The following is a 21732-nucleotide window of genomic DNA, read 5'->3' as shown; positions in this document are numbered from 1 at the left end:
CCTGTTACCAATGGTTTTGTGGAATTACTGGTTGTTCTGGTAGTTGGGGTCTGTTACCAATGGTTTTGTGGAATTACTGGCTCTTCTCTGGGTGGGGCCTGTAATAACGGTTTTGCGGAATTACTGGCTCTTCTCTGGGTGGGGCCTGTAATAACGGTTTTATGGAATGGCTGGCTCTTCGTGGTGGGTAGGTAGGGCCTGGTACTAAAGTTTTAGTGGAATTACTGGCTGTTCCAGGTAGGTGGGATCTCTTACTGAGGGTTTTATGGATTGTCTGTCTGTCCTTCCTAGGTGGTGCCGGTTATTAACTTTTGTGTAATTACTGGCTGCTCCTGGAAGGTGGAGGCTGTTCCTAACGGTATTGTGAAAAAGCTGGCTGTTCTTGTTGGGTTGGGCCTGCACTTATTGTTTTGTAAAAATAAATAATACACATGTATGTAATTACTGGAGACCTGGCCACATCACAGTCCATCGACAGGTCTGATTCCTCAACTTCAAAAACAGACAGGTACTTTACACCTCAGACATCTCATAATAAAAAAAGTGTCACGTTTTATTTGTATTTTCTTTCCTACAGTATAAAAAAAAAAAAAAAATCACAATCAACATTTAAAACATTTAACATTTTCCAGCTGCTCTATATTTTTCCAGGAGCTCTTCACCTGCCCTAAGGGCATATGTTAATGTTCGTGTTTTGTAGTATTGTGGGTCGCATTCTAGGTTTTGGATCACATCGCACAGAAGATGAGCACGGTCCACAGAAATGCCAGGAGCGTCATGTCCGAGTGCAGTGAAATGTACGTGCAGGTGATAATATGAAGGCTGATAATGAAGGTAAATTCGTAGCTGGTTTCCATGGATACCATAGCGCTTCAATATGGCTTCCTACAACAATAAAAACATCACTTAAAACAAGGACGTGAGAAACCATGGCTAAATTACAGTATTTATCATCCCTCACATTACGTCTCACAACAAGGACATCGTTATTCCCTAGTGAAGAATTCAAGGTAAATTTCTAATTAAGGTCACAACAGCCAAAGTGGACAACTTCTGTGAGTCAGCTATACTTTCAGTTTATTTGAAATTTATTCTAAATGCTAATGTTATTAAATAAACCAGATGAAAGTAATTTGTCACTGTCACCAGCCGACTGAGCACTACAAACACAGGGGAGTGATATTTATTGTGGAAAATCAGAACAAGCAATTTGGGCTGTTTTTGTGCTGTAATAACAGCGGAGTAAATTCCACCAGAATTCTTCAATCAAATGTCCTTTAAAGCGGAAAGGTCGAGTCACGGGAATGGCATAGTTACTCAGCCTGGAAAGAGACATGTGTCCATAGAGTTAAGCCTTTCTCGCAACAGTTTTTGCTGTTGATCCAAAAGAAAGTGAAAAACCCAGTTGAAGCACTTCCAATATTGCAACAAATTCCTTCTTGATCCCAGAATGTCAATCAGATCTCTCAAACTTATATCCCTGTCTATTATGTTTTTGCAAGAACTGAAACCTTAAAGAGTGTCCCTTAAAAGATTTAACAAATGACATCATTGTCCAGCTCAGACAAGGCACAGTCAGGGCACGCAATGCTAATAAAGGAGGAGAAATAGTAACATTGTTTCATTTCTCCTCATCTCTGTATGCTCTCTCTATACTGACTGCCAGGTGTAAAGGGCGGAGCTTATAACAATGATTGACAGGGAGCTAAGATGGAGGTGGCTCTTTCTATACTGACTGCCAGGTGTAAAGGGCGGAGCTTATAACAATGATTGACAGGGAGCTGAGATGGAGGTGGCTCTCTCTATACTGACTGCCAGGTGTAAAGGGCGGAGCTTATAACAATGATTGACAGGGAGCTAAGATGGAGGTGGCTCTCTCTATACTGACTGCCAGGTGTAAAGGGCGGAGCTTATAACAATGATTGACAGGGAGCTAAGATGGAGGTGGCTCTCTCTATACTGACTGCCAGGTGTAAAGGGCGGAGCTTATAACAATGATTGACAGGGAGCTAAGATGGAGGTGGCTCTTTCTATACTGACTGCCAGGTGTAAAGGGCGGAGCTTATAACAATGATTGACAGGGAGCTGAGATGGAGGTGGCTCTCTCTATACTGACTGCCAGGTGTAAAGGGCGGAGCTTATAACAATGATTGACAGGGAGCTAAGATGGAGGTGGCTCTCTCTATACTGACTGCCAGGTGTAAAGGGCGGAGCTTATAACAATGATTGACAGGGAGCTAAGATGGAGGTGGCTCTCTCTATACTGACTGCCAGGTGTAAAGGGCGGAGCTTATAACAATGATTGACAGGGAGCTAAGATGGAGGTGGCTCTCTCTATACTGACTGCCAGGTGTAAAGGGCGGAGCTTATAACAATGATTGACAGGGAGCTAAGATGGAGGCGGATCTCTCTATGCTGACTGCCAGGTGTAAAGGGCGGAGCTTATAACAATGATTGACAGGGAGCTAAGATGGAGGTGGCTCTCTCTATACTGACTGCCAGGTGTAAAGGGCGGAGCTTATAACAATGATTGACAGGGAGCTAAGATGGAGGTGGCTCTTTCTATACTGACTGCCAGGTGTAAAGGGCGGAGCTTATAACAATGATTGACAGGGAGCTGAGATGGAGGTGGCTCTCTCTATACTGACTGCCAGGTGTAAAGGGCGGAGCTTATAACAATGATTGACAGGGAGCTAAGATGGAGGTGGCTCTCTCTATACTGACTGCCAGGTGTAAAGGGCGGAGCTTATAACAATGATTGACAGGGAGCTAAGATGGAGGTGGCTCTCTCTATACTGACTGCCAGGTGTAAAGGGCGGAGCTTATAACAATGATTGACAGGGAGCTAAGATGGAGGTGGCTCTCTCTATACTGACTGCCAGGTGTAAAGGGCGGAGCTTATAACAATGATTGACAGGGAGCTAAGATGGAGGCGGATCTCTCTATGCTGACTGCCAGGTGTAAAGGGCGGAGCTTATAACAATGATTGACAGGGAGCTAAGATGGAGGTGGCTCTCTCTATACTGACTGCCAGGTGTAAAGGGCGGAGCTTATAACAATGATTGACAGGGAGCTAAGATGGAGGTGGCTCTCTCTATGCTGACTGCCAGGTGTAAAGGGCGGAGCTTATAACAATGATTGACAGGGAGCTATGTTGGAGGATTTTGTACAATTAATTTATTTCTCACACATCACGAATTTATTGATTTGTTAAGTAAAAGGCTAAATATACACAGCATTAAAGATTCTGGAAAGTCAGAGTTTCACTTTAAACGGATGTTAAAAAATGCTTTTAAATAAATGGACAAAAGAGGAGAAAGCAGTCTCGTGCTTCACAAAATAAATAAAAATGATTCCCCTTTTTTGACAGTAGGTATGGTTAGGCTTAGTTCCATGATGTTTACCAATAAGTCTAAAAGGTAAAACAAGTTTCCAGATCCCATGATGCTTTGCAAACATTAAGGCCATGGGAGTTGTGTTTTACAGTTAGAGGTCCACAGTTGGTCCTCAATGCTGTGGATAGTTCGGTGCTCTAACAAATTCTCTCACTGGCCGGTGCATTGTCGCTGGTATCTTGTTGATGTACTAAATGAGTTATTTATAGTAATTTGTTCTTTAAGTTTTCTCGGCCTTATCAATGGTACTGCTTGTTTACTAATCTAATAAAAATATGTTAAAGTACATCACTAACGTTATCCAGGAATTAAATTTTTCCATGCCTTATAGTTGGTTTACCGATTGCACTATTTAAAGGGATACTATAGTCACCAGAATAACTACAGTTTATTGTATTTGTTCTGGTGCATAGAATCCTTCCCTTCAGATTTTTGTAGTAAACACTATTTTCAGAGAAAATGCAGTGTTTACATTACAGCCTAGCGCTACCTCCACTGGCCACTCCTCAGATATCTACTAGAGGTACTTCCTGGGGCAGTGCTACACATGCCATTCAGTGTCTCCACCCTCTTCATGCAGACACTGAACTCTTCTCACAGAGATGCACTGATTCAATGTATCCCTATGAGAAAATGTGGATTGGCCAGGGCTGTGTTTGGCTTGTGCTGGCTCTACCCCTGACCTGCCTCCTGTGGGGAAGCATTGTGATTGGTTCACACCACCACTTCTGATGATGTCAGCAGATAGATCAGAGGCAGCAGCTGCAGACTTGAGTACAAGTACAATTTTACTATATTTAGGGAGGGAAGAGGGGCTAGATGGTGGTTTTACACTATAGGGTCAGGAATACATGTTTGTGTTCCTAATCCTATAGTGTTCCTTTAAATGTTGTTGTTATAGAACCTCCCAGAATCCATGAAGATAAAAATAAATCTACTTCATAAAATGTTTATATTTATTTGTGGAAATATGAATAGCTGATCATCAAAAAAGGTAGGAAATTGGTCTTTGCAGAATAGAATATTAAACCTATGGTAGAAACTAGGTCCCATTATGCTCTGTAAGCTAGAGGCCACCCTAATATATTTTCATATGATGGGGGAAAGTCTCTCTCATTGCCTCACACCATCAAAGCACTATGCTTGTGGTAATTGTTACAAAGCTAGGCTGATACATGCCATCAAAGCGCTATGCTTACAGTAATTGTTACAAAGCTAGGCTGCCACGTATTTATTTACCCAGCAATCGGTGATGTTTGTCTGCCTTGTGTCTACCACTAAATCTGTCTGTTGTTACAGATTCACAACACACATTTCCTAATGTACATAGAATGTCTGCCCTTTGACAAACTGTATTTCAGGAAAGAGCAAACAATATTCTGGAGGCAGACCGATATGACAGACAGGGAAGCTCACCTGTCCCTCGCGCAAAATGTTTCTTAACAATGGAAGATGATCGGAAGTGAGATCCCGCAGAGACTTGATGCCACGGGGATGGCAAATAGCAATGAGGTACAGATCTTCTACCTGTGAAGACAAGAAAGGATTCACTTGCAGCTATCAGATCTCTAATTTGGCAAAATAAAACAATTGTCTTCTACACAACGTTTGGCTAATCTGTAGGCATGCAGCTAAAAGTGCAAGGAGTTAATTAATCCGGCAAGGGCTGGGCGTTTTTACCAAAAAATGTAACCACAAGCTATGCAGGTCTTCACGAAGGTGGCCTCCTACCTATAAAAGAAACTGGTATTTGAAACTATTTTGTGGTTGTAAAACAGGCTCCTGCGCCCAGTAAATAAATCCTTGCAGGTAATTTGGGATAAGGCCAGTTTGTCAGTCTGCAGGCTCATAATTTCTCTTTTTCAGTTCTTCAGCCCAGAACGTAAACATGATACAGTAATTAGCAAACTGATCATCAACAGAAACTGGTAGACTACAATTCGTCATTGCAAAACTAAAACAAAACATTGAATTCACACAGTACAGATTGTGATTACTGGGTCTACACTGGGAGATTAAATTCCTCCGAAAAGATAACTGGCTTTAGGGAGTCTGAGGAAAAATGTTTAACATGTTGGGGGGAAAGTGTCCTCAGTATCTTGGGAGGGTAAACCCATTTTAACACATGAATATAAAATAAATACTCACGGATTCCAGGTTTCTGTTGTTTAGTGTTATGCGGGACAGGACACCTTTATATATGGGATGCAGTACAGATTTCTATTTTTGTTTTATCTCAGAGAAAATGTGGTTTTACATTAACAACCAGTAAGTTTGCATACTAGATACAGGTGTTGTGTTTGATTTGATGTAAAACTAAAGGTAATTACACTTGGGGTCAACAAATACAGGCAACTTCTTGGGCATGTAAAAAAAGTAAAATAGAAATTGACAGCCAGGGAGGTGTAACGAGGTTAATTTATAAAAGTGTCAGACAACAAGTAATCTTACTTCCTCGTTTGGTTAGATCAGTGGAGATCAACTCTAGAGGCAGCAATTGCCCAGAGCACCTACCTTGCAAAGACTTCTCATTGAGCTGCATTGGGAAGTATGTGATTGGGCAGTCACAGAACGTCTGGGCGGGGTTAGAAGGGGAGGGCTTGTAAAAACTGCTCGAAGCGTTTACAAGCTGGCTTAGATATACCACAATGGAAAAGTGGAGTGACCCTTTAAAGCCAAGGTAGCGGAAAGACAAGCAGAGAGGAATTAGAGAAATTATATAGTTCGGCTATAACTTAATTATGAATTCCTCCCTTTAATAAATAATCAGTGTGGTGTCTGTCCTGATATAACCCAGAAAATATATATACATACACACCCCCCAAAAAACAAAGTTTTTGTTTAAATATTTTTTAATATAGCCGAAAAAAATCAGAGGGAATGTATTCTCCGTACCTGTTTCTGATTCCACTTAAAATCTGGAATGAGGATAAAACCATGCTCGGGGTCTGGATCTTCATGAATTATGCGTTCAGACTCTGCCTTCTTATCCAGGATATTGTAAACCCACTATAAGAGCAGGACACAGTCATTAACGGGCATGAAATTATATAATGAGCGACTTCTAGAAAAAAATGAGATACAAGCAGTATGCACAGAATACACACACCATAATTTAACTGGCACAAATTCCATACAATAGGCTTGAAGTTCGACACATGGCCTCTGGGTGGCATGCCAAGTTCAGGGCTTTGTAGCTCAGTGCGTTACCTGAATGCTGAAACTCTGAGCCTCAATAAATGGCAATGTAATGGTTTTATAATCCTCCCCGGTCTCGTGGATTAAGTACAAGTCTTGATGCAGATACTTCTTGATATGTTTCTCTGTAGCAGGGCAGATAACCGTGGTTTTCACTTCTGGTTAAGGAGAACCCAGAAAAAAAAGTTATTATTTAGCATTATTTCTCAAAACATGAATATCTGCATGAAGCAACCATCAAACGTGTTAACACCTTAATTAAAATTGCATGTCTACAAAAGGTACATTTTACAACGTTTGATTTCTGAGTAAAACCATCCAATACACAATCATAGGTCATCACACAACTGCTTAGCACATGTTTAGCCAAAGACATGACTGAAAGTCCTCGTTATCGGAAAACTATGCCAAACAGGGCCCCAGAGTATGTGTCCAATTAAAGCGCTATTCACAGCGATGTCTATGGCCGGCGTGGCTCAATAGCAGTTTAGCTGTAGGTGCTCACCATTTAGTTCTGGAGGGGGGTTCAAATGATAAACACTGTAAATGTCATTCTTTAACTGTAGCTTCAGCTCTGGCTGGTTGGTAAGCAGACTGGAAACGGTTTCTGCTTGGAATGGAAATCGCTCCAGAATGACCACCGCATCTTGCGTACCGTGAGAAACACTCGTCACCTAGCAATAACACAAACGAGAGACACTGCAACAGTTACATGAATGGTACAAAAATAGTCAAATTTCTCAAATAAAACTAGGGGATAATTATACGAGTAAAGCGGCTAGGGCTGCTTGTTTGCTTTGGTTTTTAATAAACTCTTTAGGTTTTTTTTTAGGTAGTTAGATTTGCTTTCCAGCGTATTGTGCAAGAGGTCTCCATTTCTACTATAGCAGAAAGCGGACAACTCCCAAGGCGTTCTCTATTTCCCGTAAAACTGTAAGCCAAGTACAGATCTTTACTAACATGTCCACCAGATGATAGAAAGAGAGCGGAGGACCTCGGCTCAGCCGATACTAAAACTCACCCACATCTATAAACTACTTCTGTATAAACGGAAGGGAGATGCTGTATGGCGCTGGGGGCACATATGCTAAAAGGATATTTCCCAGTGTGAATGGTATCAGCCGCTGTCCCCCCCCCAGTGTGAATGGTATCAGCCGCTGTCCCCCCCCCAGTGTGAATGGTATCAGCCGCTGTGCCCCCCCCAGTGTGAATGGTATCAGCCGCTGTCCCCCTCCCAGTGTGAATGGTATCAGCCGCTGTCCCCCTCCCAGTGTGAATGGTATCAGCCGCTGTCCCCCTCCCAGTGTGAATGGTATCAGCCGCTGTCCCCCTCCCAGTGTGAATGGTATCAGCCGCTGTCCCCCCTCCCAGTGTGAATGGTATCAGCCGCTGTCCCCCCTCCCAGTGTGAATGGTATCAGCCGCTGTCCCCCCTCCCAGTGTGAATGGTATCAGCCGCTGTCCCCCCTCCCAGTGTGAATGGTATCAGCCGCTGTCCCCCCTCCCAGTGTGAATGGTATCAGCCGCTGTCCCCCCCTCCCAGTGTGAATGGTATCAGCCGCTGTCCCCCCCTCCCAGTGTGAATGGTATCAGCCGCTGTCCCCCCTCCCAGTGTGAATGGTATCAGCCGCTGTCCCCCCTCCCAGTGTGAATGGTATCAGCCGCTGTCCCCCCTCCCAGTGTGAATGGTATCAGCCGCTGTCCCCCCTCCCAGTGTGAATGGTATCAGCCGCTGTCCCCCCTCCCAGTGTGAATGGTATCAGCCGCTGTCCCCCCTCCCAGTGTGAATGGTATCAGCCGCTGTCCCCCCCTCCCAGTGTGAATGGTATCAGCCGCTGTCCCCCCCTCTCATTGTGAATGGTATCAGCCGCTGTTCCCCCCTCCAAGTGTGAATGGTATCAGCCGCTGCCCCCCCCTCCCAGTGTGAACGGTATCAGCCGCTGTCCCCCCCCTCCCAGTGTGAACGGTATCAGCCGCTGCCCCCCCTCAGTTTGAATGGTATCAGCCGCTGTCCCCCGTGTGAATGGTATCAGCCGCTGTCCCCCCCTCTCATTGTGAATGGTATCAGCCGCTGCCCCCCCCTTCCAGTGTGAATGGTATCAGCCGCTGTCCCCCCCCTCTCATTGTGAATGGTATCAGCCGCTGTCCCCCCCCTCTCATTGTGAATGGTATCAGCCGCTGTCCCCCCCCTCTCATTGTGAATGGTATCAGCCGCTGTCCCCCCCTCTCATTGTGAATGGTATCAGCCGCTGTTCCCCCCTCCAAGTGTGAATGGTATCAGCCGCTGTCCCCCCCCTCCCAGTGTGAATGGTATCAGCCGCTGCCCCCCCTTCCAGTGTGAATGGTATCAGCCGCTGTCCCCCCTCTCATTGTGAATGGTATCAGCCGCTGTCCCCCCTCTCATTGTGAATGGTATCAGCCGCTGTCCCCCCCTCTCATTGTGAATGGTATCAGCCGCTGTTCCCCCCTCCAAGTGTGAATGGTATCAGCCGCTGTCCCCCCCTCCCAGTGTGAATGGTATCAGCCGCTGCCCCCCCCCCCTTCCAGTGTGAATGGTATCAGCCGCTGTCCCCCCTCCTCCCCTCCTCTCAGTGTGAATGGTACCGGCCGCTCCCCCCGTACTTTGCCGTGCAGGAAGATGGTTTTGTCCCGCGCGGATTCTCGCAGTACTGAGTGCAGCTGGAAGCCGGGCAGGGGCTGCTCCTGTGAGGAACCAGAGTCCCCAATGCCGCCATCATTGTCCTCCCGCTTCCTCTTCTCACCGCTCTGAGCCATGCTTCCGTGGGACCGCTCTGCGCATGCGCGTTAGGACTGCGCACAGCGCCACCTGCTGCCTGGCCATGGAACTACTGTAATACTGAGCACAGCGCCACCTGCTGCCTGGCCATGGAACTACTGTAATACTGAGCACAGCGCCACCTGCTGCCTGGCCATGGAATTACTGTTATACTGAGCACAGCGCCACCTGCTGCCTGGCCATGGAACTACTGTAATACTGAGCACAGCGCCACCTGCTGCCTGGCTATGGAATTACTGTAATACTGAGCACAGCGCCACCTGTTGCCTGGCCATGGAATTACTGTAATACTGAGCACAGCGCCACCTGCTGCCTAGCCATGGAATTACTGTAATACTGAGCACAGCGCCACCTGCTGCCTGGCCATGGAATTACTGTACCACTGAGCACAGCGTCACCTGCTGCCTGGCCATGGAATTACTGTAATACTGAACACAGCGCCACCTGCTGCCTTGCCATGGAATTACTGTTATACTGAGCACAGCGCCACCTGCTGCCTGGCCATGGAATTACTGTAATACTGAGCATAGCGCCACCTGCTGCCTGGCTATGGAATTACTGTAATACTGAGCACAGCGCCACCTGCTGCCTGGCCATGGAATTACTGTAACATTGACAAAGTTTCTTTACTAAACTAAAGCATATATTCAAAGTTAATTAAAATTTAAAGGGACGCTATAGTAACCAAAACAATTCTAGCTTAATAGAGCAGTTTTGGTGTATACATTGTTGCTCCTGCAGTCTCACTGCTCAACTCTCTGCCATTTAGGAATTAAATCAATTTCAATCAGCAGTGGCTCATTAGTTTTATCAGATTCCATACAGCTGTTCAAACAGCAGCTAGATGCATACTTGCAAAAACAAAATATTAAATTATATAATTTTTCAAAGTAGGGTAATAGCTTCTTGATCCAAGAATTAATCTGACTGCCATTCTGGGGTCAAGAAGGAATTTTCTTCCTAGTTTGTTGCAAAATTGGTAGTGCTTCCAACTGGGTTATTTGACCTTCTTTTGGGTCAACCGCATAAAACAAATGTGAACTTGATGGACGCAAGTCTCTTTTCAGCTATGTAACTATGTAAATCACAATGTTCACACAGCCTTAGCCACACCTCCTTGCTTGTGACTTGCACAGCCTTCTTAAACACTTCCTGTAACGAGTAATCTATGTTTACACTTTCTTTATTGCAAATTATGTTTAATTTAGGATTTACTATTTCCTCTGATAATAGTTTGCTACACCCTGCATTAGGCCCTCCACATAGGAAAGCATTGAACCAATGCTTTCCTATGGGTAAACAGCCAACGCTGGATGTCCAAAAGTCCAGTAACATTCTGGAAGCGCATCCAGTGGGTGTCTGGTAGACAGCCACTAGAAGCTGTCTTAGTGCTGCAATGTAAACTGCAATGTTTTACATTGCTGCACTAAGTGCAATAGGGACATTGTAGCCAGACCAATTCAATGTGCCTTTAGTGTCTCTTTGAGCTAAAGTTGTTTTGGTGCCTATCATGTCCCTTTAAGGCAAGCTTTACCCTTTACTTGACTAATACTGAGCCCAGTGCCACCTGATCATGAAATTACTGTAACTAGACACTCCAATGACCAAATAACAAACAAATCACTGTTTTGGATATCTATTCCAAATTAAAACGTACATGCATTTATGACTGCATTTCTTTTTTCATTATGGTTATATCTAAAAACAGCTTGCAGATCTCTTGTCCAATCACAGACTTCCCAATGCAGTTGTTCAGCAAACAAAAGTGCTTGAGGGATGTGGAATGTCCCTTTAAGCTACACGGTTTGTCAAGATTTGCCATGTGTAGACAAAGCAGAAACATACCAGACATGAAGAACCGATTCTGAGAGAGGAAGAGAAGAGGAAATAATAGGAGAAAGGGAAGTTTGAGGGGACATTAAAGCCAGAGTAGGCGAACCGGAAGCAGAGATGTCTCAGTTTAATTGAGTTTTTAATTGAAGGGAGAATGGTCAGGAAAATTAGTCTTAAAGCCAAAATAGCTTCCAGTTTGACTATTTTGAGCCTAAATTTGAAATTCATTTGAATTCCTAACAATTCTCACTTGAGTGTAGAACAATGTAAAATACAAAATTTGGGCGAAAAATAACGGATGATTTTTTACATTTTTTTTATTATTAGTAGGTGCTTGTATAGTGCCGACATTTTCTGCAGCGTTGTACAATAGGGAAATACAGACAAATAATAAACACATAGTAATAGGAAAGAAATAGAGGATCCTGAGCGTACTGTCTAGCAGATACAATGATTTTAAACAAAATGCTGACATATGGCAAGCGTACAATCTAAGGGTAATAACAGGGAACCAACACAAATGATTTACTGGGAGTGTTAGATGTAATGGCCAGAGATCAGGGGTTCTATGCAAGGACAGCGTAACTTGGGTGCTAATGAAATAGCTTACGGTAGATTTAGTTGAAGGGTGATTAGATAAAAGAATTTGGAGCCAGGAGGCTGGGAAGTGACCTACAATAAATAAATACATAATTAAAATGTGTTCTCTGTAGCAGAGAGAGGTTGGGGTGCAGGATAATTTGTAGATGGTAGCAAATTAGAAGAATATTTAGAATCAAATGTACAATAACCTGATAAATTCCTATCTTTGCGAATGAATAACACTTATGTAAATTGTAGATTAATATGGTTATTTATCCAACAGGAACTGACCAGGTTTGGGGCATTTTAGTCAAAAAGAGTCAAAATTTGAATTAGTTGTGTAGCAGAATATTTTAAATTTGGAGTTCCATTTTTCAACTTTCAGATTCCTATTTTATTGCATAACCTTGTATATGATTCCTGCTGCATGTAATGCCATCAGCCATGAACTCTCCCTGCACCTAAAGAAGCCGAGAGAGGTAGCGCAGGCCACAGAAAACTATTTTTGGGTTGTGGGTGCAAAACTGTCTGCAGGCCAGACGACTACAATGCAGACGGTTTAATGTAGAAGGCTACCAAGTTTTACTTCATCAAAAAAAAAAAAAACTTTATGATAAATCATTTTCATTTTTTATTATGGTTTTTGCATAATGACTTTTTTTCTTTGTTGAAGACGAAGAAGTTGTTTTGAATCCCTAAAAATGGGCCGTTTTTTTCTGATTCTCTACAGGCTATAGGGAACCACAAATTGTTTACTTAACTCACCACATCGATCAGAGATTCTAATTATTACAGAATGAAATCAGCCCAAACATTGTCTTTCTTTAACACTCTAACCTGTACATCCGCTATCACATATTCCTGGACTGGCAAGCCATGTTTGCAATTCCACAGCATTAAACTATCCGCGCGTTGTTATTGGACACGTTATAACAGCGAGGAAAGCTCTTACACAATACGCAGGTAATTCTCAGGATTACTCAGATTTATTAACAAGGTAAATATTGCTTTTAAAGTTTAGCAGTTTTCCCATCTTCTGACACATTACACTGTACGAATACGTGACTGCCGTCATCTAATGGGATATCGCAAAACCAAGTCCATAATTGTACACTTTTTCACTGTTGTTCCCCCAGATTTGATACCTGATAGCTTATCAGCATAGGTCAAGGGCATTTCAATGTCATTTGAGATCATTTTATGAGCTGTCAGTTATTGTGAAGGATCGCTGGGAGAGGTGAAAACGCAGAGGATGACGAGAGATATTCTTTAAAGGGACACTATAGTCACCAGAACAACTACAGCTTATTGAATTTGTTCTGGTGAGTAGAATCATTCCCTCCAGGCTTTTTGCTGTAAACACTGTCTTTTCAGAGAAAATGCAGTGTTTACATTACAGCCTAGTGATAACTTCACTGGCCACTCCTCAGATGGCTGTTAGAGATCCTTCCTGGGTCATGGCTGCCTAAAATGCATCCAAACATTCAGTATCTCCTCCTTCTGCATGCAGACACTGAACTTTCCTCATAGAGATTCATTGATTCGATTCATCTATTTGAGGAGATGCTGATTGGCCAAGGCTGTGTTTGAATTGCGCTGGCATGGACCCAGATCGGCCTCCTTGTCAGTCTCAGCCAATCCTATAGGAAAGCATTGTGATTGGATCAGGCTACCACTTCTGCTGATGTCAGCAGGCAGTGGGCAGGTCTAAAGGAAACCGGGACAAAGTAAGCAGCTGCAGACTTGAATACAAGTAAGATTTTACTATATTTAGGGAGGCATGAGAGGACCAGAATGGCTAGATGGTGGTTTTAACCCTATAGGGTCAGGAATACATGTTTGTGTTCCTGACCCTATAGTGATCCTTTAATGGCCATTCAATTGTTAAACCAATACAATTAGCAGCATTTATAAAACATAGTGTAGAGAAACTAATTGAATTAAACATGTCTGTTAAGAAACAATTTTATCACATGACAGGAGGCGAGTATTTTGCATTACTCTCTTTACTAAACTCCACAGCAGTAAAGAAAGTGAAAACATTTAAACCAATCAAAATGCAAAACAGTGGGCATATAGTCTCTGTGAACAGGCTCCTCCCCCTCTTTCTTTACTGCTCCATCGCAGACAGGTCAGAGTTTTTGGCTCTTCCCTATTACCTCATAATATTTATATGTTTCATTGTTATCGCTATATATTCTTTATATAATTTTATATATTATTATATTATTATTTCCTATTTCTATTATCTGTATTCTTCTTTTCTAACTATCTTAATTCTTATGCTCCTTACTGGGACTGGTTGCTTTCCAGCAACTTCGCTCCCGGTTCTTTCCCCCTTTTCCGTCATTTCCATTCCGCCCTCGGGCGGCCCCAGAACTTTACCGGCTATCGGCCTTTCTCACTCAGTTCCCGCGGCTCGGCTCCAGCCGCGGCTACACTCACGGCGGCCATCTTTAATCACGCATCTCGCGAGATTACGGACGCCATTTTGTGAGTACCGCGAGGGTCACACAGGAGCTCCCTTCACGGATTTTTGTACGATACTGTCGCTGAGGTCAGTTAAGCTTTTTAGCTGTTTAAAAACCGTTGTAAAGCTGTTTAAGCACTTAGGTATTTATACCTGTGCATACTTGGGGTGCTGCCCTTAAATTGTGCTGCTACAGAGGTCGCTTTGTGGCCACCTCTACAACCTGGGTGAGGCCCAGAACAAAAAATCCCAACCAGTGGTTTGCATCCTGCCTTCCTGGCACTATCTATTACTACTATAATTTCTGGCATTATACTCTGCCTTTGGACAGAACCCGGAGGGTATACCTTCCCTTTCATACCACTACATACCCTGCTGGGGTATTATATATATTTACAACCCTGCTGGGGTTATTTGGTTTTTCTGAAACCATTACCTTTTATTGAACCCTGCTGGGGTATTTTGTACTCTGTACAACGAAAACAAATTATTACACCCTGCTGGGGCTCGCATAAAGATATCACAACAGCTTATTTTCTGTCACTATACAAAATACTGACCTCTATTATACGCCCTGTGCCAAACATATTCAGGCATTATGGAGACCTCTCAGACAACAGAGCTCCAAAATATGGTAAACGAGGCCGTATCCGCCTCCATGGAGAAAGTTCTCTCCAAAATGATGGCCTCTGGTCCCGACAAGAGGAAACCATCAAAAACCCACACAACCCGCAATGACTCAGATTCTGACGAACCAGAATCACGCAAAAGCCCAGAAACTTTCACGGGCAAACGCCACTGGAAAGGCGAAAAGGGTCTCCAAAACCCTATTAAAGGCAAAATTCCCGCCAAACGCGCTAAACCCACTATAGCCACCACCCCGAACCCGCAACATGAGTATTCTTCAGATGAAGAAGAATCGCAAGCTAAACCCATGGCCATCATAGATGAATGGCAAGCGGATGACTCAGATTCCAACGAAGACGCTTGGGATGCAGATTCAGGATCCCAATCCTTTTTCCCACAACACACGTTCACGGGAGAACCCCATGAACCAGACACTGCGGAGACCCCGCAAGAAGATGAAGACACTATATTAGACCCGTTAGGGCAAAAACTGTTTGACCCACGAAAAATACGACACCCACGCTCAAGCGACTGGACACCGCCCGACCACTTAGCGAGGTTCATGCACCTCTGGTTACGGAAGTCCATGGACAAGACAGTCCGCAACCGCTTAAGGTCGGAATGCCCACGACCGTTTTTACCTGATCACGTTGCGGACACTCCAGAATTTGACCAGGTGATGACCACCTTTATGTCGCGAGGTGGCCGCGACCCACGCAAAGGTGTGGAGAAAGGGTTCAGAGGGGTACAGGATAAACTCCTGGATGCTGTGGGACCATTGTCCAGAATTATGTTTTTAGCTGACGACGCCCTAACCAAAGCCGATCAATTTGACGCTACTATGGTACGAGAATGGGCGCATGATGTGCGGGAATGGGCACAAAGGTGCTTCTGTTTTGTGGGTAATGCCAATGTCGCCTTATCTTCTGAGCGACGCAAAGCAGCACTTCTCCGCATTGACGGGAAATTGGTGGAGTTGGGCACCAAGGAACTAGGTCCTATGGCACAGGGCAAGCTCTTTGGAGAAGCTTTCCTAAAAGAGCTAAGCAGACATGTAAACGTCTACGCATCCTTAAACAAGGCTCAGACTTCTATGCGTAGAGTCTTCAGACAAAACCCTACCAGGGGTGTTTTTGGACGGGCTGGCCGCCAAAGGGGCCGTGCTGCCAGCCGATTTTGGCCTTCAGGCCCCCGCTCTACGAGACCCCAACCTTTTTACCCAGAGGCGGGATATCGCCCATACTCCTACACTCGAGGCGCAGACAGGGGTCGAGGACCACGCACCCGAGGCAGAGCTCGTTTTTCCTCAGGTAAGCAACCATTTCACTCATTCTCCTCTCCCCATGCATACAGCAGGTCGTATATCCCTTTTCTTTCAGGAATGGACCTCCATCTCCACGGACGCATGGGTCCTTCAGACGGTACAAGGCTACGTCATAGACTTCGTAGACGAACCACGACAGACGGAACTACCACGTCCCATCCACAACTCAAGGATAGACACCTCTCTCATCGACGACGAACTTCAAACCCTATACTCGAAAGGCGCGATCGAACCCGCCTCCGACCCTCTAGGCTTTTTCAGCAACATCTTCTTGGTAAAGAAGAAAACGGGAGACCTTCGGCCCGTCATAAACCTACGACTACTCAACGAATTCGTTTCTTACAACCACTTCAAGATGGAAGGCATACATCTTCTACGAGACCTGCTACAAGACAAGGATTGGTTCACGAGATTAGACCTCAAGGACGCTTACCTATCAGTTCCCGTCCACCAATCCTGCAGACAATACCTTCGTTTCCACTGGCAGGGCCTTCCCTGGCAATTCACGTGCCTCCCCTTCGGCCTCAGCTCGGCCCCTTGGTGTTTCACCAAACTGATGAAGCCCGTGGTCGCACATATTCGAGCGCAAGGAATTCGCTGCATCATATACCTAGACGACCTCCTACTGTTCTGCTCAGACAGACTCAGACTGATACGTCACACACGGTATACCACGGATCTCCTGTCATCTCTGGGCTTCATAGTGAACTTTCAGAAGTCGGCTATCTCCCCGTCACAGACGGTACAATTTCTGGGATTCGAGATAGATTCCATCTCCAGCACCCTACGGCTGCCAACAGCAAAGATCTCAGCCATCCGCAAGGAATTACGCAGAGCCATCCGCTGCCACACCATTCCACTCCGCGCCCTCGCACGCATAGTGGGACTTCTCTCTGCTTCCATTCAAGCTATATTCCCGGGTCCACTTCACTACCGGGCGATGCAACGTCTCAAAGCTTCTTTCCTCAGGGAAAACCCCTCCTACGACCAGCTGGTCCCGATGACAGAGGAAGTCAGAGACGAACTCAGATGGTGGTTGGACAGCATGGAGGCGTGGAACGGCCGAGCCATCTTCGGAAAGGCTCCCGACATGATACTAGAATCAGACGCCAGCCTCTGGGGATGGGGCGCAACGAGCGGAAATATATCGACAGGAGGTGCCTGGACATCCCAGGACCTCAACTTACATATAAACTGCCTAGAACTTCTGGCGGGGTCCTTCGCCATCCGAAGCCTAGCGAAGGACAAGTCGGACTGCTGCATCCTCCTCCGGATGGACAACATCTCCGCAGTCCGCTACATCAACCGCCTAGGCGGAGCCCGCTCCCGGCTCCTATCAGAAATAACGAAAGACATCTTCAACTTCTGCCTACCTCGCAACATCTCCCTCACGGCGGAATACCTCCCAGGAGAGACGAACCTCACAGCGGATTGGTTCTCACGCCACTGGCGGGACACCAGCGACTGGAAATTGGATCCACAAATCTTCAACCACATCGCGGATCGCCTAGGTCCACTCCACCTAGATCTATTTGCGTCCCGCAACAACAGACAAATGAAATTATACTTCAGCTGGCTCCCAGACCCGGAGTGTGCAGCAGTAGACGCATTTCTACAACCATGGCCAATCACGGGAGCCTACGCCTTCCCTCCCTTCGCCATGATAGCGAGGACCATACACTACCTGAAGAACCAGCAAACCTCGCTGGTACTCATCACTCCACTATGGAGGGGACAACCATGGTTCCCAGATCTCCTAGCTCTATCATGCAACGATCCTCTCCTACTACCTCATCATCAGTACATTCTCACAGATCCCAAAGGCAATCCGCATCCCCTCATCTTAGACAATCGTCTCCATCTGGTGGCTTGGACGCTTTCAGGGGCTCCTGGCAAGTCGGCGAACTATCGCAGGCTGCTAAGGAACTACTATGGGACTCATGGGCCCCTGGAACCAGAAGATGCTACCTATCCGCCTGGAATTCCTGGTCCACTTGGTGTCTGGAACGAAACTTCGATCCATTTACGGCCACTATTTCAACCATTTTGAACTTCCTATCTCACCTATTCTCATTGGGCCGATCCTACAGATCACTAAACGTAATCCGTTCAGCTATTTCAGCGGCCCATGTCCCCATTCAAGGGATCCCGGTGGGAAAGGACCCACTCGTATGTCGACTCATGAGAGGCATTCGATTACAACGCCCCCCAGGGCCGAAATATTCTCAATTCTGGGACGTCGACATTATCCTCCGATTCCTGAGAGATTGGCCAACTAACGACAGACTCTCCCTCCGTCAGCTATCAGCAAAACTCACAGTCTTGCTTTGCCTGGTCTCCTTCCGCAGGGTCTCAGACATTCGAGCTCTGGACATAGACGCTTTCTCAATCTCCCCTGAAGGAGTTACATTCCGGATATCTCGTCGCACTAAGACGGACTCCACATCTGTGTTTTATCCTTTCTTCCCCACAGATCCACAACTCTGTGTCGTCTCCACTCTACAACATTACGTGGAAACTACCCTACCACTCCGATCCTCACCATCAGGTCAACTCCTAGTGTCATACGTTAGACCACATGTCCCCATCACTACCACCACTCTAGCAAGATGGGTTCGCTGGCTACTATCGCTAGCCGGCGTTGACACTACGTTTGGAGCCCACTCGGTGCGCGGAGCAGCAGCATCCTCAGCCTTTATGGCGGGCGCTTCCCTATCGGATATCCTACGCTCCGCAGACTGGTCTAGAGAATCTACATTCCGCACCTTCTATTTCCGACCGAACTCTGGTGCGGCTATGTCTCTTATCCTACAGCGTTAAAAATGCAAAATAGGAAGCCTCCTGTCATGTGATAAAATTGAAGATTATGCTAGCGCTAGTGTACTTATAATCTTAATTTTAATAATGACAGGAGGCGAGTATTTTCCCACCCTTCCCACCCGGAGGAGGGGAACTACTCTAGTTATATTTCTTGTCTACATCTTTCCTTTCCTGTTGTCTAATTGTTTCTCAATATTAATGTGTTGGCTTAACATATCCATTATTATCATCAGCCTATTAAACTACTAGTAGATTTCACACTGAACTCGCAATTATTATTATTATTATTAATGCAATATTATCCGATGGATCACTGTCATGACTACAAACAGTTTTAAGACCGGTGCCTAACCTTCTCATATTCTCCTTTCAGTTTAACTTCGCAAAGATTGGGAACATCTACCATATATCCATAGGATTACGGCTCATATTTCAAAGACCAAAGACCCTATTGGACACTTCACCTGTTGGTACCGGTTTTTCTACTCAAGCCAAGAAGTTCATCACTCCCGTTAAAGATTACTACTGATGTTCATTACAGACTTTATCATCAACCTTCTTCCCTGTTCCGATGTCGCTCCGAAAGAGGGGGAGGAGCCTGTTCACAGAGACTATATGCCCACTGTTTTGCATTTTGATTGGTTTAAATGTTTTCACTTTCTTTACTGCTGTGGAGTTTAGTAAAGAGAGTAATGCAAAATACTCGCCTCCTGTCATTATTAAAATTAAGATTATAAGTACAGTAGCGCTAGCATAATCTTCAATTTCTTAAGTACATCTTTGGACTTGTGTTGTTTTTTTTTCTTATTTTTTTACAATAACCCGGCAGCATTAACAATATTTGAAAGGACCCTCTAGGCACTACAACTACTGCAGCCCTCTGGCTATTGTATCAGCAGGCAGGCTACTGGCCCAGCAGCGTGTCATTTATCAAACAATTTTCAAGCAGTTTGCCACAAATTAAGCCTTACCCCATGCTCGACATTGGGCAAATACCTGCTGTTTGCTGGTGGCTGGATGCCTTATACGATAGTGCCCATACTATCTACTAAACTATAGTATACATTTACTATACTCTATACTCACGATATTATACTATATACTTTACTATACAATTATTATACTCTATACTCACAATGTTATACTATATATAAATTATACAATTATTATACTATACACTTATACTAGATATAAACTATACAATTACTGTATTATACTATACATGTGCTATACTTTTACACTGTTGTCCACTTTCTGTCAGTATTAGTCCTGTTTATAAAATTAGTGTAAATGATATATATACACACACACACACACACACACACATACACACACAATACAGGGATGAGGCACTCACTGTTCTTCAATTACTTTTCCAAAAGGAACGATGTAATGCCTTTGTGCTCCACGTTGGAACCAATATATATCCAAATATTTCAGGGAAGAAAAGTGTATATTGAGATTTCAAATGTTAAAAGAATCAATGTAACTTCTTAGTCCCTAGAATTTATTCTGTATTATGTATCAATATCAGGGCGTTGTTTGAATACAAGGGCCCAGTTTTTTGTTGATCGTTCTTTTTGTATCAATACTAGGTCCAATGTCTGCAACTCCTTCCCTATAATCTATTGTAGAGCAATCCGTGCAAATTTTAGATCCTTGTGTGCCTCAGTGTTAATGTTAGCTGCCCTGTGTGTTAATGTTACTCTCCTGAGTGTCACTGCTCCTGCCCTGTGTGTTAATGTTACTCTCCTGAGTGTCACTGCTCCTGCCCTGTGTGTTAATGTTACTCTCCTGAGTGTCACTGCTCCTGCCCTGTGTGTTAATGTTACTCTCCTGAGTGTCACTGCTCCTGCCCTGTGTGTTAATGTTACTCTCCTGAGTATCACATAGAAGAATAGAATGTGACGGCAGATAAGAACCATTCAGCCCATCTAGTCTGCCCAGTTTTCTAAATACTTTCATTAGTCCCTGGCATTATCTTATAGTTAGGATAGCCTTATGCCTATCCCACGCATGCTTAAACTCCTTTACTGTGTTAACCTCTACCACTTCAGCTGGAAGGCTATTCCATGCATCCACTACCCTCTCAGTAAAGTAATACTTCCTGATATTATTTTTAAACCTTTGTCCTTCTAATTTTAGACTATGTCCTCTGGTTGTGGTAGTTTTTCTTCTTTTAAATATAGTCTCCTCTTTTACTGTGTTGATTCCCTTTATGTATTTAAATGTTTCTATCATATCCCCCCTGTCTCGTCTTTCCACCAAGCTATACATGTTAAGATCCTTTAACCTTTCCTGGTAAGTTTTATCCTGCAATCCATGAACCAGTTTAGTAGCCCTTCTCTGAACTCTCTCTAAGGTATCAATATCCTTCTGAAGATATGGTCTCCAGTACTGTGTACAGTACTCCAAGTGAGGTCTCACCAGTGTTCTGTACAATGGCATGAGCACTTCCCTCTTTCTACTGCTAATACCTCTCCCTATACAACCAAGCATTCTGCTAGCATTTCCTGCTGCTCTATTACATTGTCTGCCTACCTTTAAGTCCTCAGAAATAATCACCCCTAAATCCCTTTCCTCAGATGTTGAGGTTAGGACTCTATCAAATATTCTGTACTCTGCCCTTGGGTTTTTACGTCCAAGATGCATTATCTTGCACTTATCCACATTAAATGTCAGTTGCC

At 44.5% G+C, this 21732-nt stretch overlaps 1 protein-coding gene and 1 long non-coding RNA gene across 2 annotated transcripts in view; both read right to left on the bottom strand.

The window, feature by feature from the left end:
- Window positions 1–551: 551 nt before the first annotated feature.
- Window positions 552–10146, bottom strand: DCPS (decapping enzyme, scavenger). Its single transcript, XM_063436607.1, has 6 exons — window positions 9215–10146; window positions 7099–7267; window positions 6606–6751; window positions 6291–6404; window positions 4812–4922; window positions 552–885 (listed from the first exon to the last, which is right to left on the bottom strand). Exons 1-6 carry the CDS (start codon window positions 9365–9367, stop codon window positions 619–621), a joined length of 960 nt encoding a protein of 319 aa, XP_063292677.1. The 5' UTR covers window positions 9368–10146; the 3' UTR covers window positions 552–618.
- Window positions 10147–12404: 2258 nt separating this feature from the next.
- Window positions 12405–21732, bottom strand: part of LOC134577734 (uncharacterized) — a 139512-nt gene continuing 130184 nt past the window's right edge. Inside the window, exon 2 of the long non-coding RNA XR_010086054.1 lies at window positions 12405–13084. This is a non-coding gene — a long non-coding RNA (uncharacterized LOC134577734). The remainder of the gene's footprint in view (window positions 13085–21732) is intronic.

The sequence above is a fragment of the Pelobates fuscus genome, chromosome 11, assembly GCF_036172605.1.
Source record: "Pelobates fuscus isolate aPelFus1 chromosome 11, aPelFus1.pri, whole genome shotgun sequence".
NCBI classification, from domain to species: domain Eukaryota; kingdom Metazoa; phylum Chordata; class Amphibia; order Anura; family Pelobatidae; genus Pelobates; species Pelobates fuscus.
This window is presented reverse-complemented; position numbering and strand designations above follow the sequence as displayed.

Coding starts and splice junctions, on each gene's coding strand:
- DCPS (XM_063436607.1), bottom strand. CDS start 9,367: ATGGCTCAGAGCGGTGAGAAGAGGAAGCGGGAGGACAATGATGGCGGC. Junction 4,923..6,290: donor TTAAGTGGAATCAGAAACAG/GTACGGAGAATA, acceptor TTGTCTTCACAG/GTAGAAGATCTGTACCTCAT. Junction 886..4,811: donor ACATTTTGCGCGAGGGACAG/GTGAGCTTCCCT, acceptor TTATTGTTGTAG/GAAGCCATATTGAAGCGCTA.